The sequence below is a fragment of the Rhinolophus hipposideros genome (assembly GCF_964194185.1).
Source record: "Rhinolophus hipposideros genome assembly, chromosome: 11".
NCBI lineage: Eukaryota > Metazoa > Chordata > Mammalia > Chiroptera > Rhinolophidae > Rhinolophus > Rhinolophus hipposideros.
This window is the reverse complement of record NC_138057.1, coordinates 40,134,250-40,147,568: the sequence shown is the minus strand read 5'-3', so window position 1 is coordinate 40,147,568 and position 13,319 is coordinate 40,134,250. Positions and strand designations below refer to the sequence as shown.

At 37.1% G+C, this 13,319-nt stretch overlaps 1 protein-coding gene across 1 annotated transcript in view; it reads right to left on the bottom strand.

Annotated features, from left to right (window-relative positions):
- RORB (RAR related orphan receptor B) overlaps positions 1-13,319 on the bottom strand; it is a 186,447-nt gene that overhangs the window by 32,758 nt on the left and 140,370 nt on the right. The window contains exon 4 of the mRNA XM_081065590.1: positions 8,377-8,778. Coding sequence (XP_080921716.1) covers positions 8,377-8,778 — 402 coding nt within the window. The remainder of the gene's footprint in view (positions 1-8,376; positions 8,779-13,319) is intronic.

Below are 13,319 nucleotides of genomic sequence, written 5' to 3'. Positions count from 1 at the left end.
ATGGAAAACTCTTTTGGATCACAAGTGTTTTGTTTTATTGCAATAGTGCATGTCTAATTTTGAGGAAATTACAGTTCCTTTTCTTCAAATTAGCTAAGAAAATTGAGAAAGAATCTATTATGAAAACATTATATTTCAAAGTTAACTTTCATAATAAAAGACAGAACAATCAGGAAAGATCAACATACTTCAATGTCCTAGAATTGATGAGTTCTAAGAGAGCTATCACATAAGATGGAGGAAGACAATATGGCCCCCTACAGACTTTTATTTCATGCCCTTTGAGAAGTCATTTAACATCTTAAAGTCTTAGTATCTTTGGGTTTAATTATCCATCTACAGAGGGATTTGGCAGCAGAGACATTTTCTAAGGGCTGTATGAAGCATGGCAACTTGAATCTTAGAGGCTACATGGGCATTTCTCCCTCTGTTTTGACTCACGAGGGAGAAATCTTGCAAAATTGCAGAGGATAAGAGTACAGTTCAGGCTTAAAAACAGTGGAAGAGTCTTAGATAGAACAAACAAAAATGATATAATCTAAAGTCGATTAAAACCTTTCCCTACTCTCTTTTAAATACTGTACCTCCACACACTAGCCAAAGGACAATTAGTAGGTCACAGATGATGAAGTCCTAATTATGAAAATAGCTTAGGGCCATCATTAGGATTGACTTTTACTATTTGGATTTTGTTGACATATGGATTGATTGTTAATTTAAACATAAGCAGCCCTTCCCTCATCTCACCCTTCTTTTGGAAATTTAGTTAATGTTCTTCTGACCTTTAGGAAGAACTAATTCAGAGGAAATCTTTGGAGGCAATTTTTACACTTTTTCAAACATTTGATCTAAAATGTTAAAAGTAACTGATTACTTAAATAATACATTTAATTGATTACTGTTCTAAAATAAGTGTTTTCTAAATAATCTAGCATAAAATTATCCTACCACAAACTTGTTTGAAAACCAAATAGTAGTTCTACAATAGACCTCATAAATATGGCTCAATTTAAATAGTAAATTCTTTCTCCTTAATATTGAAGGTATATTGTCAAAGTAAAGTTTACAACCTAAAATAAAAACAAATATAAAACAAAACACATAAACAAAAAGTATTTCCAGTTAGTAATATTTCCAACAGGTTTCCCCAGTTTTTTAAACATCACATAAATAAATCCTGTACTGGTTGGGAGAGAGAGCCTGATAACTTGGTTTTATATTATGCTAATAACACCAAAGTGTTGACCTTCAGTAACCTGGCCATCAATTGACATTTCTGTGTGGTATTTAAACCCTAACCGGCTCTTCCCAAAATAGGTGCTTGACAGTGAGACTAATGCAAACAGCACATATCCACCCCAATCAGTGGAAAAGTGATTCAGAGCTTTTTCCAAGAGCCATTGTCCAAGCTTGCAATGACTTAAAATACTGTTCAACAGTGGGGGCTGTTTCAGTGGTTATTGTACACTCATAAACATTCCCTCTCTTGGTAAGTCACAGGCAGAACTGCATGAAGTCTTCTTTCCTTTTCCTCATAGCAGAATATTTCATATCTACCGTGGCTTTTGAAATTGAGTGTATAAAATGGAATTGGTTTTCCAATAGCTTCTCGATAGTTTTTTTTTGGGGGGGGTGGGGAGGTTAGTGGATTTTTAGAATCTTCTTATGAAATTCTGAATTCCGCGTAAAAGATTAATCCCAAACTAGTATCTCCAGGGGAAGTCCACTGAGGAAGATCAATTTTGCACACTTTCCAACTCAAAATAGAAAAGGTGATTTAAAAGATTTACCTAATCTAGTGAATGCTAGCATTTTAGAAAAGATGTATTAACAGAGGTACAAGCATGTAATGACTAATATGCATACATGGGCTATAAACAGATATGTATGTGTATAAGTACTTGAGTTCAGCATCTATATGAGTATTGCTTATAATGTAAATCACCTTTATATTTATTTAGAGCCCTGCTTTTGTGTATATTATGCAATTTATTCCAGTTGTTGTTAATCATTGCCTGAACATGACCGTAGAGGGATTTCAACATTTTGCCACGTGATTTTAGACCATCTTTGTGAAGTTATTAAAATATATCTAAAAAGATATGGGTTTGAATGAGCTTAGCAAAGAACTACAGTGTTCTTTGTCTCAGGATGCTCTAGAATAATTCATGGCCATGGACTGGTGACAAGTCAAGTTGATTAGCCCAGTTCCACTCTTGGGGAATTCTTTTTTTAGATAGAAGGCAGCATTTTGGAAATAGCAGCCTTCTTGAGAGATATTCTGTGGGTGGCAAAGAACAAGGTGGTGTTAAAATTTCAGAGGAGTCAAGTGAGTACCTCTTCAGTGAACAAGGCGACTTGTGTGGGCCTGGGCTCAGGCTGGTCCATTAGTAGTCAAAACGTACCTTCATTTTATACTTTCCCTTTTTTCTCTTAAGAGGGACTTGGAGAGGTAATCATGTTGGAGTGGGCCAGAGAAGACAGTTGGATTTCCCCCAAAGCTGTATCTATCCATACAGCAGCTCATTCACACTGATTGTACATGAACTTGGAGTATTTTGGGGTTGGCCACCACCCTATCCTTGAGCTGCCTCTGGTTGTCCTTGATGCTCATTTTAATCAGATCTCTCTCTTTTTTTTCTTCTTCTTCTTTGGAGGGTGGGTAGAGAGAAGAGGCTGACGCATAGTTCTGATTTGTGACAGGGTCATTCTACCCCACGGAAAGTCTTAAACGTGGTCCTGCTCCTTGGAAGGGAGGTGTGGCTATCTACTGCCATAGACAAGTGCTTCAGTATCCTTCAGGACTGCCGAGTTGCCTACAAGTCCCCTCCTCTCCACTACCTTAATCTTCTCCTTGGGAAGTGACTATAATAAAGGGAATTTGTACATATGACCAAACCTTCCACCAGGTAGTGGGAGAACCATAATCCTTCCAAGTCATTTAGTCCAACTGCCTTATTTTTCAGATGGAGAGACTGAGCCTCAGAAAGCTGAACTAATTTTGAACATATTCACATAGCTAGTATGTGGAGTCCGGACGCTGACCTGCCTGAAGAGGCTCTATGGTTGGGGCGAGGGGGGTGGTGGTAGATGACACTGTAAGTTCACCACATGTCTGCCCTCAAAGCAAGCAAGAAAGAACTAAAGACACTGAATTTTCCTTTCCCAATACTGCTTGAGTGATTTCCCCCAGCAGTTTAGCCTAATTTTATTTTAATGACTTACTAGGCAGTTGCTTCTAAATTGAATGCCTACCTGTGTTTGATACAGGTGCCATTAGAGTACATAGGAAATACTGGTACATAGCTAGAGTTAAAATCTACTCTGTATCAGTTTTGAATGAGGAGTTAAATATTCACAGAGAAATGTATATTATATAAATGTATGTATAAATATGCATAGGTAGATTTAAGCAATTATAAAATATTTATCTGTCATTAAATGTGCAGCCTTAAGACCATAACACCTGCTTGGGTTCTTAACAAATAACAATTGAAACACCATCAACTTTTATAGAATTCCCCCAAATAAAACAGCACTAGAAACATCTTCTATATTTCTAGGTAGACTTGACAGAATAAAGTAGTACTCTACTGGGACTAGATGACTTTTAGGCCAATCCATTTTTGTAATCCCCTCTAACTATTAATACTCATCTTCTGTAATAGGTGAATTTTTTAAAAAAGAGGTTTGTTTCTATTTCTGATGCTTAAAATTCCAAATTCTATAAATAGAACACAAAAGGATTACAAAAGTAAATCTATGTTTATGCTTATAGAAGAGGGACCAATGAATTCACATTTCATTGTCTTTGTCTGGAGAAAAAAATTACGGAATAGAAAAGCAAACTCAGGTGATGTATATAAAAGGCAATTTCTCCTCTTTGCATCACAGCTAATTTGATGGATTATTTTTGTATTTCTGTTTTTAAAAGCATGTTGTTTGGCTGTTTGAATTGTCTTGTTGTCTGGGACCTCACAAATACATTGTCAATCATCTCTGAGCATAAATGAGCTTTCATTAAGAGTATTAGTCCTGCAGAATCTCCCAACCCATCTAAAGGCTACAGTAGGGGAGCAAAAACATGAGCTTCCACTTTCATTCTCTGCTTGTCTGCCAGGTATCCTTTAGCTAGCTTCCTCTGCCTGCCACCAACCACTGCAAAATTTTATTTTCAGAACTTTAACACATTCACCATGTTAGCTTGAAGGAAAATTTCAGCTACATCCAGCTAATACTGCTGCTTAAATATTAATTTAAAGCTTACTTTTGCCCTTCTCTTATGTCTTCTTTTCCTATGGGATTTTGAGAAACCTAAGGATATAATTCTTGAAATGTTTAATACTGTTTTGTTCGCTTACTTACATCTTGTTTTCTATTCCCAAAACTATGGGAATATAACATTCCTCGTAAGAGATGAGACTCAGAGTAAGCAATGCCCCTATCTCCCTCACATCCAGGAGGTTCTGTGATACCATCATGCCGGGGACTAACAACATATGACACACAGAATGGCAATTATTTATTTTCATGTCTCTGGCTCCTAATGGTGAGGGCAGGAACCATGGCCTGCTTGCCTTGAGTACCTGGCATTTAAAAAAAATATGCATTTGAAAGAATGTCTGGCAGTCTAGGGTAGTAAAATAACCAACAATAGATTCAAGCTTTACCATTTGAACTCTGTGGTCTGGGAAAATTGCTCACTGCTTCAGACCCTTAATTTATTCATCTGCAAAATGGGTCATTGTCCACCTGAAGGCATTGGTGTGAGGTCAAAGTGGCTAACGTGCATGAAAGGACTTCCTACATTTCTCTCCAAACATGCATTATTATTATTATTATTAGAATTTTTAACTAGGAAGTTTGTAGTTTTTTTGCTGCACTTTTAGAAAGACAAGTTTGTTTTTTCTGGGAACATTCCTGTGATAACATTCATGGAACTGACTTTTTGGGATCTACAGTTGTTTTATAGTTCTTAAATGTGTGTTTTTATTAAAAGTTTCCAAACTGTGAAAAGATAACCTACATAGAATAATCCAAAAACTGGTTTAAAAAACAACTGCTTTTAAGATGATCTAATATGAGAATAATACCCTGGTTGTACAAATTTCATTGTTCTCTCAGAAACCCGAGGGAACAGATCAGGACTTCTAGTAGCCAAGAACAATGTTAAAAAAAATTCCTTAGTGTGATATAGGTTGAATTCACCCTGTGAAAATGTGGCTAATATCAGATTTTGTATTTTGTCTGCATAAGGTTCTCTCTATGAGAGCTTGCCACTAGCCAGATTAGTACAGATGCTCATTAATCCAGTCAAGTCAAAATGTCAGTATGTTCACTCTGTAAGCTCCTTTGTAGCACCTAGAAGGACGTGGGGCAGAAAGCAAACACTAAACGTGTTTTGTGGTGGGAATGCCAATTAGCTTGTGGGACTCCCTTTGTTGATGAGAGAGAATTCAGTATAATGATTAAAAGAACGGGTTTTGATGTTACTCAGACTTGGGCTTATATGTTTACATTAATTTTTACCCATTTTGTATCTTTGGAGCCTCAGTTTTTTCATCTGTAAAATGGATACACAAATACTTATACAACAGGCATAATAGGATTGTTATGAGTGTTAAATATAGGACATTGCTCAGCTCAATGTAGGTGTTCAATAAAAGGTAGTGATAGGACCTGTCATAACTAGTAATGTTATTAAGTAATAATGAGATTACTAACATTATAATACCAATTATATTAGTAATAATGAGGCTTATGGATGACAGATATTGTCCTAAGAACTTACAAATATTAACTCATTTAATCAATATACACAAGTAGGGACTATTATTGCCCCAGGTTCCCAACTGAGACTTCAGAGGTTAGGTAAGTTGTTTAAGGGAAAAAGTGCATCAGGTTTTGGACTCAGGCAGTCTGAATCCAGAATCCGAGTTCTTAACCACCAATGCTATACCTTTCATGACTTTCCACCCAGTGATACTGTTAGGAAATTAGTGTTTTAGTGCGTAAATGGGTGGCAGTTTTTTGGATGGTGCAGGAAAGAATAGTGTATCCCATTGTTGTGGCTTGTCATAGGTACCAACATTTGACACCCAGAGAAGGAGTCTGTGTCCACTAGATGGCATTGCTGTTTTAACAAAATGTGAACCAAGACAATAATTAGGATTAAGAGCCTGATAAATTTGAAAGCACTAGCAGGACAATCTAATTGCATCCCTAAAAGTCTGATGGAACAAGCCTCCACGATTTAGAAAATATCTAGAGATCTCTGAAGACTAATGGTCTTTCTTTTTCCATAATACTTCCTAGTGATTTAAAATCACTAAGAAACTGTGATTTTTGAATTCTTACAAGACTTTCCTTTTTGGGTATGGGGAAGAAGATTACCCAACGATTATTTTGTTTCACTAGGTTTTGAACATATGTTCCAAATCAATAGCAGACTTTGGCACTTAAATATTAAGTAGGATAAAACCAAAAAATGGTGCCTATTTCTCTTTTTTGTTAACATGTCCTCTTGGAAATATTAAGTGACTTCACTTAAAAAGACTGTCCTGATTTGTTGACAATGCAGTTTGTGGATATTAAATCCATAGCAGGTAGTAGGGTAATGGATAAGTAAAAAGACTCTGGAATCAGACTCCTAAGGGTGGAACCTGACTATCATTTAGTAACCAAAGGACCCTTGGAAGGTCATGAGACACTTCTAAACCTCTGTTTCCTCATCTGTAAAATGGAAACAATATTTTTACTTATAAGATGCTCGTGAAAACGAAATGTGTGTGAAGTGCCTCTGACATAGTTAAAAAAACAAGAATAGCAATAATAATAAATATTTTTGTATTATAGCTGATGTTTAGTTTTCTGTCTCTCAGTTGTGAATGTCATTACAGGTGCTTTGTCAACAGCTTCTCTACTCACTGTCACATGCTGAATTGCTAAAAGGGAGAAATAACGTTTTATAACTGTATAACATCACTTCTTCCTCAACCAGATGGTAGAAGTGGCCAAGATACATATGGCGTGTACTTCATTATGTGTTCACATCAACTTTATTTAAAACATGTAGGCTTTAGGCTCCTACTCACAGTGCAGCTAGTGAAGGTGACTGAGCACATGGTATACGAGTAATAACAGCCAAGAGATCGAGCACTTGCTGAGTTCCAAACATTGCTCTGTTTTACAAGTATTACCTCATTTAATATTTACAACGACCCTGTGATCTAGGAATGAATACTTTTCCCTTTTTAAAGATGAGCAATCAAAAACAAAACAAAACAACAAAAAACAAAACAACAGATGAGCAAACAGGGATTTAGAACCTTGCCGCAGAACAAATAATAAGCCCGAGAGCCAGAATTTGAAGTCAGGTGGCTTGGTTCTTAAACACTGCTCTGCCACCGCTCAGGGTGGGGTGTGAGGACGCCTCAAAGGTTCTTGAGTTCTACATTGCTTTCCCCGGTACACTAAATACTGCAACGAACCCTGGTATAGCCACTGTTTGTTTAGCTCTTCTAGGCCACTGTTCACATGCAATTCCATTACCCTGGAGGGTAATGTGTTAAATCTACATCAATATTTTTTATGGCACTTAGTTAATGAGATCAACTGGTTAAACATTTAATTCACTTCTGAACTTAAGCGGGTTAAACACAGTTGCGACAGGTCAGAAGAGAACATGCATAGGAAAGAACACTCTCGAAGACCACTCCTTAGGAGTCAAAGGCCATCACAGCAGAAAGAGGATCGGGTGGCTGATGCAATCACGCCTGTGACGAGGGCTTATCTGTTGTTGTTATGTTCTGTAACATTCCAGACTACACTCTTTTCATTGCCAGTAATTCATACTCTATTCCCATGTAGAATTCTGGAATTCAGATTTATAAGAGGCTTAGAGATCTTCTGGCCTACTCCTCTGCTTTTAGTAAGAATGAAACTGAGGTACCGTTTGCTTATGGTTTGTCCCCAGTTATCTTAGTGGGAGAGTTGGAGACCTGTTCATTCAGTTATTAGACACTGTTTCTATTTCCCTTAGCTACCTTACTTTAAATACCACCACTTTGAATCCTTGCTGAAATTTTCCTTCAGTGATGAACCCAAATTTAACAGATAGCTTGTTTTTTTTCTTTTACAGATAGCATCTTTCTGTTTATAATTTCTTCTTTCTCCCTTTGCTTGAAAAAAACTTTTATGGGGCAGGGGAACAATGACGGTTAGTAGAATACATTTTAAAATCAATTCGTTTTCTCATTAGAAGCCACGAAGGCAAGTAATTCAATGTAGACCTTAGAAAATGACCATACAAAATAGAACCAGGCAACTTCAAAGCAGAATTTCCAAAAAATGAGTTGGGAGTTGACTTCCACTTACCAATTTCAGTCATTGTGATCCCTGGTGCTAACTGCCCGTTGTTGAAAGAGCTATAGGTAAACAAGTTGGGTACGGATGTGAGGTCATAGATAGGTTCTTGCTTTATCTGTTTGATTCCAGTCATGTCAAGTCCTGACTGATCCGGGGATGGCTGGCCGGAATCCACATTGTAATAACCCTCGGACTTGGGTAGGTCAATGACGTGTCCATTGGCATAAGTGCCACTGGCTTCGTTGTTCAGATTGCTGAGGCTGTTACTGATGCTGCTGCTGTACACCCTGGCCAGGGCTTCTGCCTCCCCGCTCTGCTGCTGCCGCTGCTCCTGCAGCCGCTGCTGGTGCTTCTGCACCTCAGCGTACAGGCTGTCCCTTTGCTTCTTGGACATCCTCCCAAACTTCACAGCTGGGGTGGAGAAAAAAGCAGAAAACAGCATTGCAGTTACCATTCTCATTCACATCCTCAAGTCTAAAGGATCATGGATGGTCGTCTCCTCAACAGCAAAGGCACCAACTCCTAGCACCATAGCCCAGAGTCCATTCACTTGCATTCCACTTTTGGTGAAAGGTTATATTCAGGGATTTCTGTGCTGGTTTATGTACATACCGAGAACTAAATCTAAGCTAGGCAGAAATGTGAAAACTTATTGATTTGTTTTCACATTTGTTGCCATGAAGTTAGAAGGTATATTTCCTTGTTCTTGTGGGGAGTGGAGGAGAGGGAAACCCAAAAAACCATAAAAAACAAAAACTACTAAATAGTACCTGCTATTAAAATGTCAGCCAAAACTCATTATTAGTTCCCCTACCCCTGCATTAGGATTACTAGATTGTCGGACAGGATGTTCTTATTTCACTGTCTTCTAAATAGTGTATTGGGTCAGAACAAGGACGTGGGGCAGAGTTATAAACACAGTTTTAAGTAAACCACATTGCCTTTAGTTGGCTTTAGGATCAAATGAAGGATCTTTGGAAAGTAGCAATTTTGCAAATCCAATGGTCAGCAAGTGAACCAACAGTAACCCCTCCTTTCTCATTCTACAACCCAAGTTTTAGAGTACCCATCTCTTCTGGCAAAATCCTTAGCCACTCTGAGGGAAGAGGAGGAAGGGGCTCTGTGAGTTGTCATAGAGTAATATGAAGATGCTTTGATCTAAATGCATTTCTTCTTAACTTATCAAGCTTAATCTCCCGAACTGTTATGATAGTGACGTTTTTCCTCACAAGCAGTCAACTCCCATTTTAGGCTGTGAACATCCTGAGTCAAGGGGCCACCTTGTCCAAATTATCAAGCACTATGTTATTCAGCTCATGTTAATAGTGGGAACCATGGTAAGCTTGGAAGTTCCTTTCTGCTTTTCTGTTTTCTTTTCTTTTGTGACAATGTTCCCATCACCTGTTAATGTTGGAAGCTCAGGGAACATAGAAAGCATAAAGTGGAGGGTAGAAACAGGTTCAATTTTTGGATTCGGTCACTAGGGTTGATGAGAATAACTTGAGAATAACTAAAGCGTGAAGTGCTTATGAACTCTTGAGCATGAAAGGCCCACAGAAGAGATTCTTGCAGTGGAAGAGCTGCCATTTCACCCCCCAATATTCCTTCAATATTCATTCTTTTTCCATTAATTATACAGCTACCAAAATTTTATCTAAGCATCAGCTGTTCAAAATGGAGACCACAGTTGCCAGCCTCTCCCACTGCCAGGTGTGACTGTGATTAAGTTATAGGTAACATGATGTAAATAGAAGGGCTGCATACACTTTTGGGTTTTGGGGCATGTCATTTTCCTCCTTCTTGCCTGCTGGATTATAGATGTGAGGGGTGGACTTCGGGCAATCCAAACTCTTTCTATTTCTCCCAAATCCTTCTGAAAAGCCTATGTTCTTGCTTTCTGATGCTGCCTAAGTTGGAAAACAATGTGGTAATTATCCAGTAATTTTTCTGAATGAAGACAATCTGCTTAATTCAGACTACACTCCTCTTTCCACCTCAATTTTCTTTCTTATAGGGTTTGAACCATTTAGATCATTGTGTTTAACTCTGTTTGTAGAGACACTATTAGATTTTGTTTCTCAGAGACAAATTTATTTGCTTACTAATTGTAGTGGTATTTGTAGTTTGTCCATGGAGAGAATTTCATAGAAACTTTTAGGGAAAGTGTTCTCTGTACCTTTATATTATATCTTTACAAATAATTATGTATTATATGTTTACTACATATAATTCTCTAGGGAAAAAAAAACCTTTTTGTGTAAGAAAAAAATAAATCATGATAAATTTTGATTCAGAAACAATTTCCCTTCCTCCCTAAGAAGGTAATGATATGCTTCTTTATCTGCTGATCCTCTGTTTCTTGCATTCGTGTAGGCTCAGAGTAGCTCTTTGTTACAGAGCTACGGAGGTGAATACAAAATTTCTATCTATTGCTATAGATTAAGATTTTTGTTTTGGCTGGAGTATATGCACTTTCTGACTTACTTTAGTAGAATAGTTTTGCATTTGTTAGTTTAAAATGTATAGGAGAAAAACAGTTGAGAATGAGAAACACTTCTAACATGGAGACAGAAAGGCAATGTCTCTTTTAAAACTTCTTTCCATTTAATCCTTGTTTTAGATTTCTATACACTGTATATGTAGGTGAAACATACATTGTGTAGATTGATTTTATTAATGACTCTAATTTCTCTTACCTATTTCCATGGCCTCCCCCATGTAAGTCTGCAGTGCCTTTTCATTCTGTGTAGGCATTCTACCCCACCGCTGACTCAGGGTCATAGGGCCTGTTTTGGGTTAATGGGATATTGAGATGTGACATAAACAGAGGCTTCCAAAGTGCTTGTGTGAGTATCTCACCACAAAAAGGGCATGCCTAAACTAGATTGCTGGAGGACAAGGTATGTGAAGCAGAGCCGAACCCCCTCAGTTATCCCATACAATGCCATCTATAATCAGTAGAGGCACAGACTGCCTTGCAGTTGATGGCAGATGAATGAATGAATCCAGTCAAGATCCTACATTTAACAACTTTAAGTTCAGAATTCTGCTGTTAACCCCAGATCTCATAATCAAAGCTAACAATGTCAAATAAGTATGCTGTCAAGACCTCTGCCCTCATGAACATCTGAAAGCTCAATGGTGAATAATTATGCTTTTTCCAAGAAATTAACTTATCAGGTCACTGAGCAAACTGAAATATTTTCAAAAAAACAACTGAAAGCCCCACTACCTTTTGGAATTATCAGGCTTCATTCTAAATCAAAGACTTTATTGACAATTACTCTAATACTATTTTAGAATAAATTTTCCATTCATTTCAGAAACACTGATGAGCCAGTGTTTTAGTTTTATGCCCTTTCCTATAATTAAAGTGGTGACACATTTGGGGAAAAAAAATGTCAAAAAAATGTCAAAAAAAGCCAAAAACAGAAAAAACAGACCTATTGAACTTTCCTGACATATAAATAATTCACTATTTGTAAATACATACATTTGTTGTATTCATAGACCTATTTCAACAAAGGCCGTATTACTATTATACTTTCATATATTACCATTCTTCTTACTACTACCCATTAATCAGAATAGCACATATTTTAAGTGTTTGCCCCTCTCAAACTTGAATTATTCTGTTAATGAGATTCACTTGAGTATAGAGGCAGCCTCTTGTTAAACTGCTAGCTCTCAAAGAAACTAGCACAATTCTGTATACATTGCAAATGCTTTATAAATATTCAGTAATGATGGTATTTGCTCTTGATAAGCTCTTAACCCTCATTTTGATCCCACAGTAGCAAAGAACAATTTTACGCAAAATATTGAGAATCTTTTCATATTTATTTGGATTGCAGGATTCTAAATGGAATGGAAGATTTTGGAGTAACTACACAACAAAGTCATTGCTTCTTCAGAGTTCTACTTATTACCACATGACAACTAGACACATGTTTTTCGTTTCAAGAGAACCAAATTGTAAAACTATCTTCTACGACTTTCCATAGTCATTTTGGAAATTATTTTATCTTACAATCTTTGGTTGTAAAGTTCTCTATGTTTATATCTCCTGCTTACCAAGAAACTGGTCTTAATTTAACTCTTTTAAATTTCAAGGATATGCCTTTTTTATAGGGCTCTAAGCTTTCTAGAAAAAAATCTAATTCAATCTACTCAAGCCCATTCATAATTTAAAAACATTCTCTCTCGTCCCCCTCACTTCTTCTCCAATAGAACTTCCTATGATGATGGAATGTTCTCTGTGCTTTCTAATATGATAGCCACAAACCACATGTGGTTGTTGAGCACTTAAAATACAGCAAGTGTAACTGAAAAATTGAATTTTAAATTTTATGTAATTTTATAATTAATTTAAATTTCAGTTTAAGTCGTGACACTTGGATACCATATTGGACAATGCCGTTCTGGATAAGAAGAAGCTTACTTAATATGAAAACTGTTCTCTTCGGGCAGCTTCCATTTTTCCATAGAGGCATGTGATTAGGAGTACATGTATTTGATTACTGCAAGGTAAGAATCATGTTTGCTCTTTGGAGCCCAATATTTTCCTACTGGTGCCAAACATTTTTCTGGCATTTTGCTGGTTTTTAGTAGTATAATTGGAAATAATTTACTTTGAATATTCCTGCAACGAACATTTTTGAAGGGTCCGAATAGAAAGAAAAAACAAATAAGATGGTAGAGAAGATTTCACTGGACATATACATGGTATCAATTCACACCCACATATACATACATACCCTCACCTTATTATATACACAAACACATGTGTATGTGTGGGGACAAAGCCCCCAAAAAAACAGTTTCCAGGCTCTCGGCCTCACATAGAAAGGTGCTGGCTCGGGTAGTAAATGGCCATCAACTGTGATCAGATGGCCAGCAGCTGTGGCTAGTTGGCCGTCAGCTGTAACCCGTAAGCCATTGGCCACTAATAT